Source organism: Pseudochaenichthys georgianus, chromosome 18 (genome assembly GCF_902827115.2).
Source record: "Pseudochaenichthys georgianus chromosome 18, fPseGeo1.2, whole genome shotgun sequence".
Classification (NCBI taxonomy): domain Eukaryota; kingdom Metazoa; phylum Chordata; class Actinopteri; order Perciformes; family Channichthyidae; genus Pseudochaenichthys; species Pseudochaenichthys georgianus.
The window spans coordinates 21,734,631-21,758,901 of NC_047520.1; the positions used below are offsets into that span (position 1 = coordinate 21,734,631).

At 42.9% G+C, this 24,271-nt stretch overlaps 1 protein-coding gene and 1 pseudogene across 1 annotated transcript; both read left to right on the plus strand.

Moving 5' to 3' along the window:
- The window catches only part of LOC117463539 (glycogen phosphorylase, muscle form-like), a 47,759-nt pseudogene extending 40,134 nt beyond the window's left edge, over nucleotides 1-7,625 (plus strand).
- A 6,055-nt stretch (nucleotides 7,626-13,680) lies between these two features.
- LOC117463540 (protein C-ets-1-like) lies at nucleotides 13,681-19,124 on the plus strand. Its single transcript, XM_034105803.1, has 7 exons — nucleotides 13,681-13,940; nucleotides 15,961-16,164; nucleotides 16,619-16,693; nucleotides 16,812-17,000; nucleotides 17,467-17,691; nucleotides 17,775-17,893; nucleotides 18,912-19,124. The coding sequence occupies exons 1-7, from the start codon at nucleotides 13,682-13,684 to the stop codon at nucleotides 19,122-19,124; spliced, it is 1,284 nt and encodes a 427-aa protein (XP_033961694.1). The 5' UTR covers nucleotide 13,681.
- The last annotated feature ends 5,147 nt before the right edge of the window (nucleotides 19,125-24,271 follow it).

A 24,271-nucleotide genomic window follows, 5' to 3' on the forward strand; every position in this document is an offset into this window, starting at 1 on the left:
CCATAGAAAATAATGTGTGGCAGTGAACTTACGTTCCAGAAAAGAAGGGCCTCTAGATGTCCCTGAACTATCTCATGTCAGCTTGTGCTCGGTCATAAGCTGGCAACAACAATGCGCCCAATCTGCCCCTCCTTAAGAGAGATAGCAGCAGTACCCAAGGCCGTAGACTTATGCCATGGAGACAGTGAAAGGAGAAAATTAGGAACTGTGTCAAAGGTGAATACCTAAACAAATGATTCCCTAACTGCTAATAAGTGTGGCTCTTCTCCTCAGGTTCAAGGACTTCTACGAGTCAGACCCTGAAAAGTTTCAGAATAAGACCAACGGCATCACTCCGAGACGCTGGCTGGTCATGTGCAACCCCGGCCTGGCTGAGGTCATCGCAGAGGTGTGTGTGTTTCTGTCAATACACACAAGTGAGGGCAGTTATTTCAGGAGTACAGGTTCCTGGAAGTGAAGTCCTGTTTATTTTCTGCATAGACAACGAAGGTGGGGTAGGTAAGTTTGAGAAACCGGCTCGAGATACACTTTTTGTTATATTCCATGGAATGCTCTTAACATCCCGATAGCAATGAATATCTGAAGTGCTTTGACAAAAAATCCATAAAAAATGTCATCTGTGGAAGCCGTGGCGCTGTAAAAAGCACGACCAATCATCTGAGCCGGCTAAAGTAACTGGATGGCCTACCTGCCTGTCAGCCTTCCATCTGTGCACAAACTTATCTCGTGCCCTCATTGGTCATGTGCGCGTTCGTGTGTTTTGGAGGAGGGGCTCTGTGAGGAAGTGGCAGATTTTTTCCGGCTGTGTATTTTCAAATTCTAGCGCACTCGAGCAGGTTTCTCCAAAATTACCTACCCCACCTTTAACTAATGGACATTTGGAGCACATCCAAAGCTCAGATGTATGTGTTATTTACACTGAAGATTGACTCTATGGTTTCCTGCCAAATAATAATGTTATAATCTTTTTATGCAGAGGATTGGTGAGGAATACATCCGTGACCTGGACCAGCTGAAGACGCTTCTGGAATTTGTGGACGATGACACCTTCATTCGAGATGTTGCCAAAGTCAAACAGGTAAGATAATAATAATAATACATGGTATTTATATATTGCTTTTCCTGGTGCTCAAATACTCTTTACAAGCAAGTAAAAAAAAATAACAAACAAAATAAATACAAATACTTAGCCAGGTGGAGGAGGGGCAGGTGGGTAGAGGATTAGAAGTTGAAGGCAAGAGTGAGAAGGTGAGTTTTGCAGCCTTTTTTTGAATGATGTAAGAGTTTAGTAGATTAAAGTGAGGGTGGTGTCGAGGATGATGCCAAGGTTATTACGCAAGTTGAGGGGTTGAAAATGGAGCCGTGATGTTATGTGAAAAGTCCTGGGTTGAGCGGGTAAGTCAGTTTGAGCCGATGATGATAAAGTCTGATTTGTCGCAGTTGAGTTAAGAAAATAGTTTTGCATCCATATTTTAATGTCTGATGGTGAGTTGGGAGTGTGTGGTTGTACATAGATTTTGTTTAGAGGTAGAGCTTGGTGTCATCGGTATAAATGTGGAATTAGAGTTGGTGGTGAAAGAGTCCAAGTGGGATTATGTCGTTGATGAAGAGCAGGGGACCAAGTACAGAGCCCTGGGGGACACCGTGGGTGACTGAGGCGGAAAGTCTGTCGGAGAGATATGATTTAAACCAGGAGAGAGCGAGGAGGAGGAGACATTTGTGTAACTAAAGAAAAGTGATTATGTTCCTGTCTTTTGTTTGTTTCTGATCACTCCCTCTGTTTGTCATCAACTTGTAGGAGAACAAGATGAAGTTTTCTGCCTATCTTGAAGAGCACTACAAGGTGAAGATCAACCCCAACTCCATGTTTGATGTTCAGGTGAAGAGGATCCACGAGTACAAGAGACAGCTGCTCAACTGCCTGCACATCATCACGCTGTACAACCGTGGGTGCTTTTTACTTTAGCTGGCCGCTTATTGTAAATAAACTTGGATTCAGAGGTAAAACAAAAGCTTTTGTTTTTTATCAGGAATGAAGAAGGATCCCAAGAAGTCATGGACCCCCAGGACTATCATGATTGGAGGAAAGGTGAGGGGTGTTAAAGGTGGTACATTGCATTTGTTTTCTATTTTTAGTCCATGGATGGATAACTGGTCTACTAGGCACAGGCCAAAATGACCATAAAAAGTCCACAAAGAAACATAAAACTAAAACAAAGAGACAAAACGACTGCACGAGACACAACATGTCTAAGCCCCACAGGCCCGGTTTCGGGGCCGAAATCGCGTCATTTGCAGGAAACAACGTCTAAGGAACCTTAATATTTAATAAACTATGAATATTTTATATCCATATAACGGGAAAAACTCAATTTAACTGATCTTTTTAATTTTTTTTTCTCAAAAAAAACACACAATGCTAACACTGACCCTCTGAATTAGCCCTGAGCGAAAAATGCTAACCTATTACTGCACCGAAAATCACTCCTAGCTCCCTTATTACTTATCCTAGCTGCACATTCAACACATCGTTTATGATCGTAAAGACACATAATCTAACGGTGCCCACCTCAACACTGAAAGATACAAACTCGCGACATTATCAACAAAAACGTACATCAAAACATGTGGCGCTAGGTAGCCTAAAACGCTAACATGGCTTACCTTGGTTTTGTCTGGTCAAAACTGGTCTTCAATGGCATTAAAACAATAAAAACGATGATATAGTTAATCCATAGGTTAATATCCAATGTGACTGTGTCCCCTTTGAAATGTTCTGATAATCTGTAAGCAATAAAACTGCAATTCCGTTTTCAAATATCAGAGCAGGGAGATCCTACGCTCTGTAGCAAGATTGAATGCGCAAAGACGCAACCTTTTCTTTTAACATGAGTGTGTGCGGGACGATTTCCCTTCGATTCTATTGGCTCTAACGGTCAGGAAGAGATGTCACATGTCAAAATCGAACAAGGGGGGCCAGAGATAAGGAAAATCCACCCAAATGGCCTCAGAAGAGTTTTTTTGCTAAATCTGTCTAAAAAGGTCAAATATCACTTGTTTCGGATCAGTCTTGATACAGGGTACTTATTATATGTTGTACTTTGGATTCCTAAAGCTTTTAGTCTACTAACCCATCATCCAAGGTTAGTTTTCACTATAAGTAAAAATATTTTTTGGACGGACACTATAATTTACAGTTTTTTACCCTGTTCAATCTGAATTTTCTTTAAAATAAAAAACATCTATATTGATTCTGACTTTTCTACATCCAACTCACAGGTTTTATCATTACTTTGATAAAAAAGATTATTAATTTATGGTCATTTGTTCTGGGAGTGTCATTTTCGAGCCTGAAACCTGAAAAACAGGCTTGGGGCTTAAGAGGCAGACGCAAAAGGTCTCTATAGGTGGTTAAAACCAAGTACAAAAATGGGCAAGTTAGAATCAAACATATTTTATGTCTCCAGAATTATTTAAAGTTTTGAAATATCATCTCAAATTTATTTTGGACAAGATAAGGACATATGAAACAAGACATTTCTCATCAATATACAGGTGTGTTCGTACATTTGGATGTTGTAATAATGATTTGATAGTCTTTATCTGAACGGGCATAGCAAGTCGTAGTTCATAATTGCTTCATTCCGTAAGTTTCTTCACCAATTGTGTCTCAATAAGACACCATTTTACAATCTGCACACACACCAAGCATTCTCTTAAAACAGTTTTTGGATTAGTCATACATTTAGTGTAATGTGGACTGATCATTATAGAGAAATGTCTGAATTTAAATTGAAAGTTTTAGCTGCTAAATGTGTTGCTGTTATTATCTACTAATTAGACTTAATCATACTTATAATGCTAAATATTCAGCCAAACAACAAACAGATCATTTCTCCTCCCCACCCTGAACATATCGTTGATACATGAAGCATACTTCAGCCTGGTTTTATTCAGTGTCTCTGAAGATGATCTGCTGTGTGTCCAGGCGGCTCCAGGCTACCACACTGCTAAGATGATCATCAAGCTGATCACATCCATCGGAGACATTGTGAATAACGACCCTGTGGTGGGGAGATCTCATCAAAGTCATCTACCCTGGAGAACTACCGCCGTCACTCTGGCTGAGAAGGGTAACAAATACTTAAGGGCTTAGAGCGGGGGTGTCAAACATATGGGATGCACTTAGCAAAGTGTACAAATTACAGAAATGAACTGCAATTTTCACAACGTTCATATATTTTGTATGTGCACATGTTATCTACAAGGCGTGGTGATAACCAAACCTTCTTCCTTAATAGTTCCACTGTAGTCTGTGTGGTGGCGTGTCAGGATTACTACACAGATACTTTTAATATCATTTCTATAAAGTAAAATACTGTTCAGTTCCAGATACCGGTGACTAAATGTTCTGTGAGACCCTGTGACCTGTGAGTTGTAATGCACATGTGTAAATTATAAACTGAGGCACAATATGGTTGAATTTGCACTTATTTTTCTTGGTTTGTAAAACTATCGTTCATTAATGTGAACATTTTCACAATGTACTTTTTGCACTCAAACAAAGGGAACAATGTGGAGATGTGGGTACTTAGAGGTTATATGCGATGATCTTACTGCTCCGGCGCATTTGAGATCAAACTGGGCTGTATGTGGCCCCTGAACTCAGATGAGTTCTTTACTGTAGTAGAACTTAGAGAGTAAAGTGGAATGTCAAACCTCCTGTCTGCAGTCATCCCAGCGTCCGACCTGTCGGAGCAGATCTCCACAGCCGGCACCGAGGCCTCTGGCACCGGGAACATGAAGTTCATGCTGAACGGGGCTCTCACCATCGGCACCATGGATGGAGCCCAACGTGGAGATGGCAGAGGAAGCTGGAGAGGAGAACCTCTTCATCTTCGGCATGAGGGTGGCAGATGTGGAGGCCATGGACAAGATTGGGGTGAGCTTTCAACCAAAAAAATATGAATGCTGCACATTTTATAACGGTATTAAAATGTATTTATCTTTGTCTGTCTTTGAAACGCACTTAAAACAACACTTGTTAAGCAAATGGAATGGCTGTGCAGTGTTGCACTCACTTTCCTCTGAAATGCAGTGTGTTTTTGGGCTGTAAGGTTTCGGTAACAATACGTGAACTCTCAATTCTATATGTATTAATGATATATGTTGTTCATATTTTATGTTTGTATTGTCTGGGCCCCTGTTCTCAAGCTTCCTATAGCTTATTGGGGTGTCCTGTTTCACACGAGTCCCTTATGTCTCATGATTGTACCTGTATTTTTATTTAAATGTGCCCATGATGTGATGAATATCTTTTCTCCACAGTTATGACGCTGCGTCGTACTACAACCGTCTCCCCGAGCTGAAGCAGGCCATGGACCAGATCTCCGGGGGCTTCTTCAGCCCCGGCCAGCCTGACCTCTTCAGAGACCTGGTCAACATGCTGATGCAGCACGACAGGTGGGAGGCCACTGCTGACGACTCAGCACTTTGTCTGTGCTGACACACGGGCTACCTGTCAGCCCACAGCCATGCAGAGTCATCACTGTACCACTGTCACTGCCTCATGAGAGGGAAGGAGGTGTTGGATTTGACTCTGTGAAGCAAGTCATCGTCATCTCCTAAAGTCAACGGGCTCTCATGAATGCAAAGGCCTATAAGACTGGTTTCAAACCGTGTTGTTCCCGTCACTAAAGAGATGGTTTTAAGTGGGGCTATGTGAGATGCTTACCTCATAGTTAGAGTAATAACAACACATCTAAACTATCCCTTTTAGTGTCTCAAAGAAACAAAGTATTTTAATTCTGTCTTTTTTGTTGCAGGTTCAAGGTGTTTGCAGACTATGAAGCCTACATCCAAACTCAAGACAGAGTCAGCACTCTCTACAAGGTCAGTGTGTCAGCAAGAGGACATCAGGATGAGATCAAGTCTAAATGTATTTGTTCTTAAGTAGCAAAAAGAATCTGTTTGTTTCTGCTTTACTTCCATATTATATATTCCCATATTCAATGCTTTACTGCAGCATATTGTACTTGTATACTGCCATCTGATTATATTGTGTATATGTGAAACTGAACCATTATAGATGTTGAGGACACAAGCATACTTTTACAACTCCTGTGTCATTCCACCTGCAGTGCCACAGAACAGTATATCGGAAATAAAACACAATATATTGCACACAATTTATAAAAAAAATATATATACAATTAGCTAACTATACAACATTATTATGATATTACATTTGAATTTGAAAGCAATAATAATAATAAATTATAACATACGTATTGTGTTATCCTCTAGCCTTGGTGTATTTAAAGTAAGAGTTACCTTGTTCTATATTATTTTGTACTAAACTACCCTACTATTTCTCAGGATTTAAATGAGGTAAATCTTATTTGACATCTCTCTCTTTCCTCTGTCAGGACCCTAAAGCGTGGACCAAGATGGTGATCCATAACATCGCGGGCTGTGGAAAATTCTCCAGCGACCGCACCATTTCCCAGTATGCCCGTGAGATCTGGGCATGGAGCCCAGCCTGGAGAAGAATTGCTGCCCCCGACGACCCCCGCTAAAACCTCAGCCCCCTCCTCCTCCTGTAGCTCACTGCGGTCCAACCACTGGAGAAAACCCCTGTAGCTTTTCACTTGTGGCATTATTTCCTTACATTATCGCCCCCATAAATAACCGCCATCACCCCCAGTTGATCTTGCAGTAGCATGTTTTGAAGTGGGTTTTTTCCATCTGTATTTTCTCTGTGTACCAGAAACGCATATTGTCACTGTTGGGTAAAGTAACCTTTATCTCTATACAAGCCTATCAGCCAGATTACATCATGGGATTTTTCTTGGGCACTGTAACAAAATAAATAATAATATATTAATGATTTTGCTCCAACAATCCACCCATTATCCAAAATGTCCAACTAATGTTTGGAAATAGGTCAAAACATCAAGAGCTGAGACCTTTAGAATGCTTTAAGAAATACTGGGAATAGGTCTTTAACCAAACAGTGATTTTAACCTTTATTCTAACAAAATATTTTTCTACTTTGATCTGAACAAACCTCAGCACTGTTATGCTTTCAACCAGCAATGTCTTCCACCATGACAGAGAGAAGTGACACTTAGGGGTTAATGAAGGGACCGGTGACAGGGTGGTGTTGGGAGGAAGCCCTGGTCTCCATTTTACCGCAGATTAACATCATCATCATCATCATCATTATATTCAAAGACTCAAAGTCTGTTTCGTGGTGTTTGTTGAATATATCTGTGTATCCATCCGTCCTGTGTGGATGTGGATGTGCATGTTTATGTCTGTCTCTTCCTAAAAGTGTTAGAAATTAACAAAGCCTTCTCTGCCTAAAATCTAAGTGACTGAATTCATCTTGAAAATGTTCTGTAAAGTGCTGTAGTTGTGTATGTGTGTATGTATACCATACTTTAGTCCAAGACACTGGGTATCGGCTCCATTGATGTACTGTAACAGCATATGTTCCTGCTCAAGCTGCGGCATATGAGCTGTGGTGCTGCAGACTGCAGAAAGCCCATACACCTAACATTTCACTAGAAGACCATGCTTCACTTTCTTTTTGTCAATAAATGACCAAACTCAACAGCTCAGACGTTTCGTTTCATTTTGCTACTCAGTGTTGACACGTCAAAACAACATTCAGAATCAGAAATCCTTTTAGTCCGCAGTGGGGGTAAAGCGTTACTTCAAAAGTGACAGATAAAAGGCAACACAAAGGAGTAATCTAACATATAGAGACAAGATTGCATGAATACAATATAAAGACATATAAGTAGTGTACATATATACGGTTAAGAATAAGTTCACTTCGCACTAAAAGGGCAATTGAACAGATAAAGGTGTTGATTCCCCTCTGAATTAGTTGGGGTGGGAGGAACAGGAGAAAAAAACAATGTGCTTTTTGAGATTAATTTCTTTGGAAGAAATGATCCTAGCACAGGGGACACAACTAATTACATTTAGAAAATGTATCACCAGAATGTATTTTCTGTATGTAAAGCCTCTCAGGCCTCCATAGAAATGAAAAGTCCTTCCCTCCTGTTGGACGATACATTAACCAGATATTTCTGCAGCAGCTTTCATAGGAATGTCACATCTAGACTTTTTCAAATCAGTCTCCTCCAGGAAAGCTTTACTGATGAAGCACATGCTGATGTAAAATCAGAGATGGCAGAAAGAGAAGGTCCAGAGAGAGCAGTGAACAGACGTCTGTACACTGTAAGAGAGTGAATGTGTAGTGTACCAGCAGGGGGCAGTCGAGATCCTGGTCTGCTTTTTAGAATGGAAGGTGTAATACCTGTAATACAGGGTTCATTTTCAGATCAAACCCTTACACTTAAAGTCACCTGTTATGCACTTTGTGATGTCTTCTGAACATAATAATGTGTCCCCGGTGTGTAAGGAGACTCAAAACGTGTCAGAAAATACTTGTCCTCTGAAAACGAGCGTTTAACGGAGCTGATCCAGATTTGCTGCGGTCATGACTACATTACTCGAATGTGGGCTGGCTTTACATTGACCTGGCAACGTCCCAACTTATCGTCTCCTATCAGAAACGTCGCTGTATCAGAAACAATGCGCAATGTGTTTTGGGAGTAATATGGTCTGTTTACATTAGCAAGCATCGCTAACACTCAGAGCTAACCTGTACTGGAGAGAGCATGTGTAAAGAAGCAGGATATAAAAGGTGCTGACCCACGAGAGAGAAAGTGTTTGAGCTCCATACCGTTTCAGAAATAATGCTTGATGTGGTTTGGAACATAATATGGCAGCGTTTAGCTGAGTTTCTGCTGGTAGACAGCCTTCTCTCCAGAGCTCACTGCTTGCATGGGGACGCTCCAAAGGGGCGTGGCCAGTAGCAGCTCCAAAGGGGCGTGGCCAGCACCAGCTCAGGGCCAGACCCAGAATCAGCACGTTAGTAACAGGGCTGAAATAGAGGGGTATGAGGCATGCTACAATGGGTGGTCTGTTTGGTATTTTGAGCAAAACACATCAGAGACATGTTTTTTATGGCCCTATAAATTGTTCAATTATAGCATAATAGGTGAGCTAAGGGAGAATGTTCTGTCTATCTCTAACACCAGAGCAGAGATTGGAAAGTCTTTGTTTATTAATGCGCACATAATGGCATTTAAGAAAAGCTGGTAAGAATTTTAGAAAGAGGTTTGAGAGGTTAGAAGCAACACTGAAGAAGAAAAAGGATAACAATAAACAACAAAGAATGCATAATTCATCTAAGTTTCACAAATAGATAGAAAAGTCAAATTGAAATATAAGTTTAAGAGTTGAGATGCATTACGAAGAAATACATAAAGTGGTATAAAGTCCTTTTCATATATTTTAAAATGACTATAATGTAAGTGTTGATTGTGGTTTTTACAAATAAATGGTTCTCTGTATTGATTAAGAGATGTTTGTCAATATGGAAAGTAGAAGTCCTGAGAGTGATCGTGAAATCTGAGTAAAAGTCTTTTAAGTGTTGAACTATATTTGATTAATCCCAAAACGGGCCACCAGGGTGGGTGGAGGGGGTCAGGAGAACGGGTTTGGGCTGATAACCCAGGAGCACCGCGGAGGACCCGGAAGGGATCTTGGGCGGACGGCCCGGGGGCAAGGCAGAAGCCGAGAAGGGGGACTCGGGCGGACGGCCCGGGGGTAAGACAGAGTCCAAGGTGGGGGTTATGGAGGGGCGAAGGCCACCGCGGGCGGACTCAGGGGGCCGAGCATGAGGGCGAGGACCGCGGCCGGAAAAGTCAGGGGGCCGAGCATGAGGGCGAGGACCGGTGGGACAGGCCTCGGCAGGATCCCCCACGGAAGAGGACCAGGAGTTGGCAGGACCCCCGGCAGGAGGGCAATCGACGGGACCCCCAACGGGACAGGATACCGGATTGGCAGGACCCCCGGCAGGAGAGTAGTCGGCGGGGCCTCCAACGGCACAGGACACAGGGTTGGCAGGACCCCCAGCAGGAGGGTAGTCAGCGGGACCCCCAACGGGACAAGACATAGGGTTGGCAGGACCCCCGGCAGGAGAGTAGTCGGCGGGACCCCCAACGGGACAAGACATGGAGTTGGCAGGACCCCCATCGGAACCTCCAACGACACTTCAGTAGGAACTTGCGTAGGAACTTGCGTAGGAACTTGCGTTGGGACTGGAGAGGGAACTCGACAGGGGGCTTGAGAGGGGACTAGAGGAGGGACTAGAGTTGGTACCTGAGAAGTGACTAGAGAAGTGACTAGAGGTGTGACTCGAGAAGAGACTAGAGAAGGGACAAGAGATGGGACTATGGCAGCTGGGGCAAGAGTTGGGTCTGGAACCATGGCTGCGGAGCCGGAATTGAAGCCAGAATCATGGCTGTAAGGTCCGGTTCTGGAGCCGGAAACATGGCTGAATGGGCCGGCTCTGGAGCCGAAATTGAAGCCAGAATCATGGCTGTAAGGTCCGGTTCTGAAGCCGGAAACATGGCTGTAAGGTCCGGTTCTGAAGCCAGAATCATGGCTGTAAGGTCCGGTTCTGGAGCCGGAAACATGGCTGAATGGGCCGGCTCTGGAGCCGGAATTGAAGCCAGAATCATGGCTGTAAGGTCCGGTTCTGAAGCCGGAAACATGGCTGTAAGGTCCGGTTCTGGAGCCGGAAACATGGCTGTAAGGTCCGGTTCTGGAGCCGGAGCTATGGTTGTATGGGCCGGCTCTGGAGCCGAATCCATGGCTGCCGGGACCGGTTCTGGAGCAAGGACCATGGCTGCAGGGGCCAGAACTGGTTCTGGAACCATGGCCCTTTGGGCTCGTGCTGCTAACCTGGCCTTGCGACTCCTTCCTTTAGGAGCCGTTTGGAGGCTCTGTGGACCTCCAAAGGCCAGACGAGTACCAGCGAATGGCTCCTGGACAGGAGCAGGCAATGGGGCAGAAGCCAGGGTTGACTCCAAACGGACCACACCGATGCGTGTGGTGTCATAACGGGAGTTGGGAGGCAGGGGATAACACACCATGAGGAAATCCAAAATCCCGCCCGGCACGAATCTCACCAAGCCTGGTTTCTCCATAGTTATCTGGCGCGCCGCTGCCAGAGCAGCCTCTCGCTGCTGAACCCCGACGCTCCCATCCATCGATCAGAGCAGGTCGCCAAAGAAAAAGTAAAATCAAAAAAACAATTCCTGCTCAAAAGGATCTGCTGGGCCCATATCTGGTGAGTTCCTTCTGTCAGGGCTGAGTGAGGCGAGCAGGACCCAAATGCAGATGAACAGAAAAAATACCTTTATTTCAAGGCTACTGGAACAAACTTCGACAAAACAGTCCTCTCACCCCGTGGACAACGTCCAAATACGACAAGGAACTCACAAAGACTAACAGAACCTAAACACACCCAGGACTAATCAAACAAACAAGAGACAGGTGAGGAGGGAGGAGAAACACAGGGGCACCAGGTGAACACAATCAGACAACTAGACACCAGGGAAACTAACGACAGGAGGAAACACACGGGGACAAGGACCAGACAATAACCAAGAGGAAAACATGACGGGGAGAACAGCAACACACCCAAGACAAGACGTACAAAACGTGACATAACACAATAATCGTAACAATATATAAACTGTTTTAGTGACATACAGTGTCAAAAATACAAAAATTGATTGAATATATTTAATCATAAATAGTGAATGCATTGTAAAAATACCCTAATCTGAACTCAAATATATAACTATACTACACTATGATACTGCAATTAAGAAATATGATGAAGGTTGTCTGACATGATGAAAGGTTTGTTTCTCGTGTCTCATGACTTTTGTAAAATTGTTGATTTTGTGATTCCACACGTGGCCTCGGACCTGTTGCTCCCGCCCCTCCCACACCAAAATGATTGACAGTTGTCCATCTCACCCGGACCCCTCCTCCGCTCCCATATGTCATATTTAAGTCCCATTCCCCCTCTGTGGTCTCAGTCTCCTCCACCTGACCCACCTCCTTCCCACTGGGATGGACTGCAGTAACTACGGTAAGAACACGATTTATAAACCACTCTTCAGCTGTCTTCGTCTAGCTTGTTCCAATCTGGCTCTACAACTAATCATATTTTATTTCAACGACTCACTTTGCACCTTGTGAGTATTTTAAAGCAGAATATGAGCGGTAAACACTTTACATTACACTGTAATGTAGTCGTGAGCAGGTTCAAGTGTTTATTAATGTCATCAATAACTTTTCTCACAAATGATTTGTATTGTTTTAATAATCAATATGAAATCATATCCAAGTGATACGGTGTGATTGTTGTTTGCCTTGATGCTGACTGTTACACTTGTATGATTGGGATAATGTATGAAATCATTTTTTAAACTTCAGTTATAGGTGGAATGGGAATAAAGGGACGCTTTAAATCAATTCCGTGTTTGCATTGAATGCTTTTGGTACATAAGGAATAGACTGTTGATGTTGTAATAATGAGCGCGTGCACAGCTGATCAGGCAGTTTAGAACATTAGTAAAGCAGTCTGTACTGTATGAAGATATGAGTTATAAATACACAGGGGGTTAAATGAGTTCCACAGCTTTAGATAACACATTAATGCATAATGTGCATGTCATCATTTTGAGCCTATGTTGATCATGTGATCAGTGACTGACTATTTTGAATATCAATTACGTTTTCGAACATGCAATGGCTGACATGTAAGTTTAATGTGTATCTATGGGATTGTTTTAAAAAAAAAAATTAAATACTAAAAAAACATGTAATAATGTAATCTATTTCTGTCTTATTAGTTAACCCTTAGATGCATAAGTGGGTCTTTTTTGACCCGGTGAGGTGGTTTTCTTGGAGTATCTTTGTAATTAAATTGTTTTTATCATTTCTTATTCCAACTATTCCTCAAAAAACATGTTTTGGATATCATGCCATTGAAATCATCATGCCATAAATTTAAATTCAATATATTTAAAGAAATTGTAGTTTTTGTATTAACTACCCCAAGCTTCCATAAGTGGGTCAAAAATGACCCGCATGCGTTTCCTATGGGATTTCGTTTCTTTTTCAAAATGTAAAAGAAATGTCTAAAATTCTAAATAGTGAACAATTAAATATAAAATATTTCTAGTGTGAACCAAAATATAATACTAAATATGATACAAGTGATTTCTCTTAACCAAAATGACAAAAATGGCATAAAAACACATATGATTCTAATACGGGTCCTTTTTGCCCCACTGGAAGAGAGTAGGGTCCATCACTCGGGCATCGAAGGGTTAAGAAGGAGCGAAATATCCCAGCAGATATAAACAGTCTATGGTCAGGAGAGGTGAAAAAGCCATTCAATGGAAATTAACAGGGAAAACAAACAAAACAAAAAAATGGGAAAAAAGATTCAGCTAAAATAATTAAGAAAAACAAAAGTAAAAAAAAAGGTTTGAAAACAAGGCGGACACAAAATGAGCAGAATAATTGACCAATCAGTTGAAGACAATCTAGTCCTTTTATTTACAAGCACACACATCTGATATATTGTATTTATTTCAGAAGGGACAATGATGATGTGAATGTTCCGGACTAGAGAGCTCTCCTCTGAGCCCCCGGCAGGTGGATGCGTTACACATATATGTTTACTTCACTGATACAATGTAGGTTTCCTGAACAGTTAGAGTTTGGGAGGATGATATGTTGTGCTGTTGTACCAGAGATGGATGCCCTGGAGGTCCCCCCTCTTACCCCCACCAGTAAGGAGGTCCTCAGCCAGGCGGTGAAGGCCAGTTTCGCTGGGTTCGCCCAGGAGAGAATCATCCATCACTTCCCACAGGGTAACTTTAGCCTCCAGAGAGAGACTCCCATTGCTGATGATATGGTGCAATCAGAGAGGAGCAGCTATTCACATCTGCATGTTCACATCCAGGGTGGAAAGTACATGTACTCCAGTACTACTTAGGTACAATTTCAAGGTACTTCACTTGAGTATTTCAATGCTTTGCTACTTTACTTCTACTCCACTACAGTTCAGAGGTACATGGTGTACTTTTCCTCCACTACATGTATTAATACCTTCAGTTACTTCACAGATCTGGATGAATGATGTGAAATCTAACCAAGTGTTGAATCAGACTTTAGTTCCACCTGGAGTAAATCCACCAGCTACCCTGCAGTCTACAAAGTACTTCAGACTAGCTGCACCGCTATGGGCTCAGAACAGTCTCATAATAAACATATGCACACAGAAGGATTCACACTTGTATGTCATGATCTGCAAAAGGTTTCAAACTTGTATTTCCGGATCCACACTTGTGTTGTTCAATGCACACACAAATGTGTTCCGTTTCATATACATGTAAATAAAATCCAAATACAGAAAAAAGTTTTACATGTGTATTTTTGATCCTCGCATATTTATTTTCCGTTTAAAACCGCTGCACCTGCAAACACAAACAGCGTTCTGTGCACGGATCGCTTTGCATTCGTGTGTGGGTTTTTTGAGACTCCCCTGACGGTCAGCCGATTCGTACTTGTAATGTTTTCTATCTAGAGCCAATCAGATGTCTCCTTCATTCTAAACCAATCACACGAGCGCGCCCCCACGAGGGTAAGATTACTTCATATACGCATTTTGCGCAGTCCGGTCAGCTCGCTAAACAGAGGGAGGAGCATCAGGCTCATGCAGAGCAGCGTGTCTCCATCAGACTCAGCAGCTGATCTGATCTCTCTCTCGCGTCCGGTTATACTTCACTCGCGTTTATGTCCATATCGATCAGATCCAGCTCTCCTGATCGGCCTCTATAGAGAGCACCGATCAAACTATTAAGAGTGAATATCGGCCGATAATGACCAGCGGGTCTCCCCCCGTTAACAGTCCAAGAATCTCCCTATGTCTATGGGCTCAGAACAGTCTCATAATACACACATGCACACAGAAGGATTCACTATCACTGGCTTCGTAGTGCACTGATCGATTAGGCTAAGCTAACCTGTAGCTGCTCCCTCCACACTCACAACAACTTCATACAGACATAAATAAAGCAGCTGTATTCGCCATACAGGAAACACACATTTAAAACGGTTTTGCCTGATGTTTTTGTGCACACAAGCATTCATCAATGGTTCGGGAAGTGGCGCGGTGCCTTAATAATATAAAGGCTTGTATTTTCGTGCATTTCCTGTTCGGAAAGTGGCGCTGTACTGAGAGTGGAGGTGTCCTGAGATTAGGCTCCATGGACCTGTGAGCTCCGGACTGCGCAAAATGCGTACATGACATGAAGCACTACGTCATGAACGCAAGAAATCTACCCTCGTGGGGGCGCGCTCATGTGATTGGCTTAGAATTGAGGAGACATCTGATTGGCTATAGATAGAAATAATTACAAGTACGAATCGGCTGACCGTCAGGGGAGTCTCAAAAAACCCACACACGAATGCACAGCGATCCGTGCACAGAAAGCTGTTTGTGTTTGCAGGTTCAGAGGATTTAAACGGAAAACAAATATGTGAGGATCAAAAATACACATGTAAAACTTTTTTCTGTATTTGGATTTTATTTACATGAATATGAAACGGAATACATTTGTGTGTGCATTGAAAAACACAAGTGTGGATCCGGAAATACAAGTTTGAATCCTTTTGCGGATCATGAAATACAAGTGTGAATCCTTCTGTGCGCATGTGTGTATTATGAGACTGTTCTGAGCCCATACACCTCCACCAGCTTTGAGAACACTTTGATGATCAATCATTATAAAACATATATATATATTATTCTGAAATGGACCAATCTGCACAACGACTATTTTTACTGTCGCTACTTTCACTATATTTTGATGATAATACTTTTCTACTTTCACTTGAGGAACATTTTGTATGTACTTACTTTTACAATGTACTTACTTTTACTGTAACAGAGTATTCCTACACTCTGGTACCAGATCTGAGTACTTCTCCCCCTCTGTGCAGACCCCACCCTGTGGTCGCAGTGGGAGGTGAACTACTGGCTGGACTGGTGCCAGGCGGAGTTCGGGCTCCAGGGCCTGGTCTCAGACCTGCGGGGGCTGCAGGGGGGGGAGCTGTGCAGCCTGCAGAGAGAGGCCTTCCTGGGCCTGATGACCGACTGCACGGCGGGGGAGATCCTGTGGGAGCACCTGGAGACCATGAGGAGAGGTACAGACATGTTCATCTTATTGATAAATCAAAGTCACGATTCTACATGTTATTGAACCTCACATCTGTATCATTTCCACATTATGTGTACTGCCTTGTTAACATGCTGCTGTGGCGGGAACAAATCCAAAATTGGATCAATAAAGTAAATCGGCAACTTCTTTTGATAATCAATAAATACATCTAAAATCGTATGGAGATTTCCAGATGTTCAATGTTCTATATCAAATGAAAACATTCAACATTCAGTCCATACGACAGTAACTGTTAGTTGTAGCTCTATTTGTACAGTATGGCTGCATTGCTGCGAGTCACCACAGACACAATGTGTGGGCAGTCTGCGTGTATCGACTGGATCGGCACAAACACACACGTTCTTTATCATACTTCTCCGGTCCATGTAATGATGCTGGAATACAACACAATGTGTTCTTGTACATCTCTCTGATTCCAGAGAATGAGTTTGACTTCAGTTCTTCACCCCCCACCTGCACAATACCCTCTTACTGCCAGCTGCCAGTCAACAAAGGTACTGATATAATATGTCTAATGCAACCTTTGGCTCGTGTACATGCCAATATTACCACTGCCTAAACATTGTTCCTTGTCATAGTATTATCCTAAACACTTTGACCTTGTTTCCTCAGAAGGCTTCTCAGACTACATGGAGGATCCCTCAGAGAAACACAGTTTCCACGTTCACTTCCCCCCCGCTGAGAGTAGGCAGCTCCACACCCTGCGCCCGGTCAGCGGACACCACCAGGACTACTGTCTGACCACAGAGGATCCCACCCTGACCGCTGCTGCCATGCTGCAGCGAGCGGGAGGGAGCGGAGGTGAACACACACACACACACACATTAGATACGTGGAGCTCAAAGAAAAGTGTTGAGTTTAACTTGAAAAAGATTAGGTGCAACTAACCTAATACCGTTATATGAACTTTGCTGACATAATACATTTCATTAAAGTCACTGTTTCCGTGTGTTCAGCAGCTTTGTAAAGGTAACATTTAGCAGCTAAACTGTGGCTAACAAGTATCATTACATCACAGGTCACTTGTTAGACTCACATACTCAGCACTGTGGGCGATCCCCACACGAGCACTTTGGGGTGAAGTGACATGCTGACTGCAGTGGGGTTTGAACCTGATCCCAACACCAATGCACAAACCCACTGCGCCACACGCCTCTCCATCTTGTCCTGAGAGCCCTCCATCCCCCAATTGCTAGTGCCTTCACCATTTCAAATGTGAATAGTCAAATGAAAGGTGTCCCGTGCTCCTCCTGCTGTGTGCCTGCAGAGACAGACTCCGAGGTGGAGATCGCTCACAGCGAGGACTCCGACGTGGGGGGCTCTCTGCTATGGGCTGCTTCCCTTCAGGACATAGAGTCGGTGACCGAGGAGACCATGCATCACAACATCTTCACCTTACCCTACCCACACAGGAGCTTCAAAGAGTATATAGGCACCAAGCGGGATCTGAGCCGAGCGGTGATCCCAGCAGCTGTCCTGGCTGGGTACACCGGTGAGTCGTGAAGGAAATACTTCTGTTGTTTCTCATGTGGATTACGATCCGTCTTTAACCTGTGTCCCTCCATGTTCCAACAGGAAGTGGTCCCATTCAGCTGTGGCAGTTCCTGCTGGAGCTCCTGACAGACCGCAGCTGCCAGGCCTGCATCAGCTGGACAGGAGACGGCTGGGAGTTCAAGCTGACGGACCCCGATGAGGTACCACATATCAGTGGGGTTAACCATATGGGCTGAGATACATCACAGGCAGTGGTGGAAGAAGTACCCAGATCTTTAAGTCAAAGTAGCAATACTGCATTGTAGAAATACTCTGTTACAAGTTAAAGTCTTGCATTCAAAATTGTACTTCAATAAAAGTGCAAAAGTATTGCCATCAAAATATACTTCAAGTACAAAAAGTAAAAGTACTCATTTATTTTTTAAATATAACATTTTTGTATTTAATTATGAATGCATTCATGTCAATGTTGCACTTGGTGAAGGTGGGGATTATGTAAAGGTCAATGGACTGTTTGGTAGCGTAACCTGTAATAATATATCATGATTTATATTCTGTTTTATAAATCCATACCTGCAATGTAGCTAGTAACTACATTTTGTAAAAGAATAATAATGTAATGGAGTAAAAGTAAGAAATTGCCTCCAGAATGCAGTGAAGTATAAAGTAGCATAACATGAAAATACTCGAGTGAATTGTACTTAAGCACAGTACTTGAGTACTTTGACACTTTCCACCACTGATCGCAATGTTTGGTTCAGACTTGCAATGAGACAAGAAGCAAAGATAAGAAGAAGAATGTTCAGGTTCAATAGTTCAGGTTTGTCAAATGTAAAAAAAACAATTAAATATTTTGCATTTAACCACGTTGCATATTAGCTTGTTGTATTGGGCAGTAGTGAGCTAACAGCTGCTCTACACCTCACTACCTTTGAGCTAGGCTAACTCTTCTCTCTGCGTTTAGCCTTAGTTTTAAGCTAGGCTATCAGAGTTTTTCTGTTCATAAAATAATATTCCAGACTTTTTTTTTGCTGCAAATTTAAACCAACATAATTTGTAATATATATAAAGCTGCATTTATCATTATTACTATTGTGATTCCAACCATACTATTTAACAGAGATGCAGACTTGGGTCTCATGACTTGGACTGTACTCAGACTCAAGTCACACATGTAATGACTTAATGAAATGGATATAGTATTACGTGTTTGTGCAGGTGGCCCTGCTGTGGGGTCAGAGGAAGAACAAACCCAAGATGAACTATGAGAAGCTCAGTCGAGGTCTGCGGTACTACTACGACAAGAACATCATCCGCAAGACGGCAGGCAAACGCTACGTGTACCGCTTCGTGTGCAACCTGCAAGGCCTGCTGGGATATGAGCCTGGGGAGCTGCACGCCATGTTGGACATTAGTAACAAGAATCAGTAACGACCACTTTCAGGAGGACAACAGAGACGTGTTATATGGGATACTTGAGTGTAAAACAGTTTCTTTGCTAAGGAGAACAGCTCTCAGAGACTCAGTGATTCACAGTGTGTGGGGGGGGGGCTGGGATTCGTTCTGAGACTGAAGGTGAAATGTAGCACTTTATCTTGACGGCTGTTTTCATTTGATTTACACGTCATTTAGGTTTATGCTATTTTCAAAATGGACTGACATCCCATTTAGCAGTGTTAAACCCCACTGCCATGCGAGCCACTTGGGGTTAGGCTTTGTGGGGCTTCTCTCTCCTGTAGTGTTATAGGTTTCTGTGCATGTCAATGGTCTGCAGAGTAAAGACACTACATCCTGACATGTCGAGTGAAGGGGCTGGGGATTGAACCACTGACCCTCTGGTAGAACACCATTTCACCCCTGAGCCATATCTGCCCCAATATTGCAAAACAATAAAACTCATAGTCATTTCTGCCATTTATACTTCTGTAAAGAAGAGAAAATAAGGTCAACAATGTATACCACATAATATAGATATGTTTTTATTTTTAAAAAGTATGGTACGTATGTATGGATTCCCTCGAAAGAATTGTGTTGTTTTACATTTAAGCTTTTTTACTTCTGGATTAATGTAGATATGTAGCCACAACTTAAAGCTATTTTAGAGTTAAATCTGTAATACATTTTTATTTGGTTTGCATCAGTTTTGGTCTCTAGAATATGAACATGATCAGAGTAGCAGACAGAAAAGGAAGCGGTGGAACAAAACAGCGTTCTAATAATTCCCTGCCATGAGAAAACAGACAGTCGATTAGTTTAGACTGCGGCGTTGAACACAGAGGTCCAGCCCGAGAGAAGCCCTCCAGGAGGTGTTGGACCAGGATCAGCTGGTGGTGCGCCTAATGGAACCTCATTATAAACGCACTCCATGAGAAGAAGCATGGGCTGTGTCTGGGCGCCTGGAATAGTCCTGCAGACAAATCAAGCGGTCTAATTTAAAAAGTCCGACCACACAAGGCCTGTCTATTGATTGATTGCACTCTGATCCCTGATCAGCAGGGGCTCGTCCTGCTTCTGTGGATCTGAGACAGACTGCTCAATCGGACCCTGTGCACCTGGTTTAAAACACGCTGGTGAAATGTGTTTACTGAGATTATGCCAAGATGGATGTAGTTGTTTATTGTGTCATGGATGAAAGCGTTATTGTAGAGAACGAGGGGTCCCGTGGCTCTAAATCAGGGTAGAAAACCCGATATGAAACATTGGCACATTTTATTTAGAAAATATGGACATTTATTTATTTTGGTCAAATATATCCCATGGTGTTTGAGTCGACTGAGCGGTGCTGAGCGAGCACCGAGTTGGATATAAGATACTCTTTTGTTGTGTTCTCCTGTTACCTACACATCTCTATATGCAAGGTTCAAGGCTCTCGCTGGTCATACCCCGTACGTACAGTAGCTACAGTGTTCATTCCATCGTCAACTTTTCAGTTGGAAAACAGAAAGACGAAATCCATCAACTTTCACTATGTTTTTGGTTGAATCAATATTTATACATGTCTATTTGAAGTTTATTGTAGAAAGCCAATGTTCACACAGTGAAGCCTCCTCAGTGTCCCTCCTGGTTTCACACAGTGATGATCTCAATGTGTAATGGCCCACTACAGAATCATATATACTGAGTTACTGGGTTATAATTACGAGTATTCATGGGTGTTCTTTGTTCCTATCCACCACTGCCAACAACTAGCACACACCTGAGGCGAATAGCAAGACAGTATGGGACTTATTAGACTAGCACTAGATGAATTGAAACTAAAGCCAAACAGAACACAGTTAGTCTTGGATGTGATTCTTTCCATCCCTTCTTTTGTTGCTCCACCGCTCTCTTGGGGAAACAGCTGTGGTATAAATAACAAGGTTAATGTCGTATTCTCAAGCGTGAAAAGAGCCGGGCTGAGCAGTGAATAAAGACACTCCCATGTGCGCTCTTCCATTAGCAGGCCTGGGGGGGGGGCTGAGTGCTGGAAGTAATCCTCCTGTCTGCTGCTCACTGAGGGGGGGCATCACATCAGCATCCAGCCGCTGAGGGGAGGCAAATGATATGCTGATACCTGCCACCACACAGGAGACCTGCTTCCTGCGCGCTCCGCAGAAGCAGAACAAGAGACATGTGACTCTATCCACACAGAGAAACCCCTTTCAGTGGGGTTTGCAATATAATGGTAGCCCAGTTAACTTTTACAAAGTATAACAATATATTACTTTGAGGGGGTAATTATTATTATTTAATTGTTATATTATTATCATCATTTGAAAGTTTGTCAAAAACAGACACAAAAGCCACAATATAAAGTATACAATATACTTGATTGATGGCATTAGTATTGTTGAAATGTTAATTATATTATTTGATTTATTAACAATGAATGTCCTGTTCTGTTCTATACTGCTAACACATCAGTACACGCAGACCTCAGTTGAAAGGACACTCTTTCTGTTCACCTGGAGGACGTTTGTGGTCGTATCTGTTTGAAGTGTTTACATTATTATTCCTATCAAATAGATTGTCTATATCCTCATTTTATACCGTTGTTTATCCCGTACACATGACATCTGCTGAACATCTTCTGTTTGGGGGGGGTTCTTGTGTGTCGCAGGAGTCTAAAGGAGGAGGGTATGGCATGCTGTACAGATCTTAAAGCCCCCTGAGATAAATGTGTACTTTGTGATATCAGAATGAGAAAGGGCTTTAAAGCCAGGTTCACGCGTACGAGGTGTTTGGCTTGATGTCATGGTGCGGACAAAACATATCAAACCAAAAATCCCTAAAATCCAGAACTATATTAAGAACACTGTAAACTAATATAGATAGATCGCAATAACATACAAATAAAGCAGTAATTTGCAGCGAAATAGAATGCAGTGAATTGCAGAATATAACATATGAAATATGTGCAGTAAGCAATATTTGAACATTGTGTGCATTAATGTAATGCGTATAGAGTCTGCGTTGTGGCTGAGGTCAAGTGTCAGTGGGGGGCCGGGCCTTGTTTAAGAGGCCGGTAGCGGAGGGGAAGAAACTGTTCAGGTGGAGAGAGGTTCTGGTCCCGATGGAGAGAGGTTGAAGTTCTGGTCCCGATGGAGAGAGGTTGAAGTTCTGGTCCCGATGGAGAGAGGTTCTGGTCCCGATGGAGAGAGGTTCTGGTCCTGATGGAGAGAGGTTCTGGTCCTGATGGAGAGAGATTGAAGTTCTGGTCCTGATGGAGAGAGGTTCTGGTCCCGATGGAGAGAGGTTCTGGTCCTGATGGAGAGAGGTTCTGGTCCTGATGGAGAGAGGTTCTGGTCCTGATGGAGAGAGGTTGAAGTTCTGGTCCTGATGGAGAGAGGTTCTGGTCCTGATGGAGAGAGGTTGAAGTTCTGGTCCTGATGGAGAGAGGTTCTGGTCCCGATTGAGAGATGTTCTGGTCCTGGTTCTGGTCCTGATGGAGAGAGGTTGAAGTTCTGGTCCCGATGGAGAGAGGTTCTGGTCCTGATGGAGAGAGGTTCTGGTCCTGATGGAGAGAGGTTCTGGTCCAGAGGTTCTGGTCCTGATGGAGAGAGGTTCTGGTCCTGATGGAGAGAGGTTCTGGGTGCAGCCTCCTGCACGAGGGGAGGGGGCTGAACAGTTTGTGTGCAGGGTGGGAGGGGTTGGCCACCATCTTCCCTGCCCGCCTCAGGGTCCTGGAGGGATGGCAGATTACAGCCGATCACCTTCACGATGGCGATATATGGCTATTGAGAGATACGATCTCTATGATATGGCTATTGAGAGATACGATCTCTATGATATGGCTATTGAGAGATACGATCTCTATGATATGGCTATTGAGAGATACGATCTCTATGATATGGCTATTGAGAGATACGATCTCTATGATATGGCTATTGAGAGATACGATCTCTATGATATGGCTATTGAGAGATACGATCGCCTTTTCCAAAAAATACCTAAAGCTTTCAGATGTGCAGCTCCTCTGACTTGGAACAGTCTGCAACAAGAATGGAACATTACCAAGTACATGTTTTTAAAGCTGGGTTGGATGCTGCTCACTCAGATGCTGGTACCTGTACATGTGGTTAGATATGTACATTGTAATCCCTGTACATGTTGCTTTTGTTGTTCTGTTGTTTATGTTTGTTGTCTTCTTGTGGAACCTACTGCTGCAGGTCTCCCTGAAAAAGAGATCTTTGATCTCAATGGGATTTCACCTGGATAATAAAGGTTTTGAATTGAATCCTGACTGACCTCTGAGTAGTTTAACAGTTATTGAACTATTATATATATGTATATAAATGTCAATTTCCAATCAATATTGGATTGGATGTGGTATTTACGAGTATTGGACCATGTTCTGGTACTGATCCACAGAAGAGAGGAACACAAACAGCGAATGTGTGTGAGAGCCACAGATTGATCAGAGCTGTGACTCTGGAAACACACAGCGGGGGGGCACGCTCGTAATAACACACTGATGTGTGTGAGGCTTCAACACACACATCACGCACTATTCATGATCAGAAGGGAATCAACATATCACGCTCCACTTTGTATTCAATGTGTCCTTCTCCTTCATGCTCAACGCACGTTCTCTGTTCACCTGATCCCAGACAGCTGCCGTTCGGCTGCTACGAGAAACCTGCTTGGGTTATCATTGGAGTTCATTAGCATTTCAGTAATGTAAGCATGTTTTCATGAATTGTATTTACTTGATATTTTAAATTGAATGTGTAGAACCCTTCACAACGTTCACCTGGTGGTTGGCTATTCTGCTAATAAAGGCTTTATATAGTCTCTAAATCAGGGGGTCTCTAAAGAGAGCAGGGTGACTCACAACATGTGTCCAGGGACGACAGATACAAAGCAGCCTCTTACTAACTCAGTAAGACTATATATCATATATCATAAATAGTGATCTGTAGATATACAAATGTTCCACTTACTAGTCAGTTCTCCTTATATCTTATACAGCCCGGGAACATAGGAAATACAAATGGATTGAATGCGTTCAGTGTAGCGCAGCCTTTGTCTATATTTGAAATGAGGGAAACATGAAATGTGCAGCCATTCTGTCTCTCAAGAGCTTCAAATGAAACTGT

Coding starts and splice junctions, on each gene's coding strand:
- LOC117463540 (XM_034105803.1), top strand. CDS start 13,682: ATGATATGTTGTGCTGTTGTACCAGAGATGGATGCCCTGGAGGTCCCC. Junction 17,001..17,466: donor GCGAGCGGGAGGGAGCGGAG/GTGAACACACAC, acceptor GTGTGCCTGCAG/AGACAGACTCCGAGGTGGAG. Junction 17,894..18,911: donor AGCTGACGGACCCCGATGAG/GTACCACATATC, acceptor GTGTTTGTGCAG/GTGGCCCTGCTGTGGGGTCA.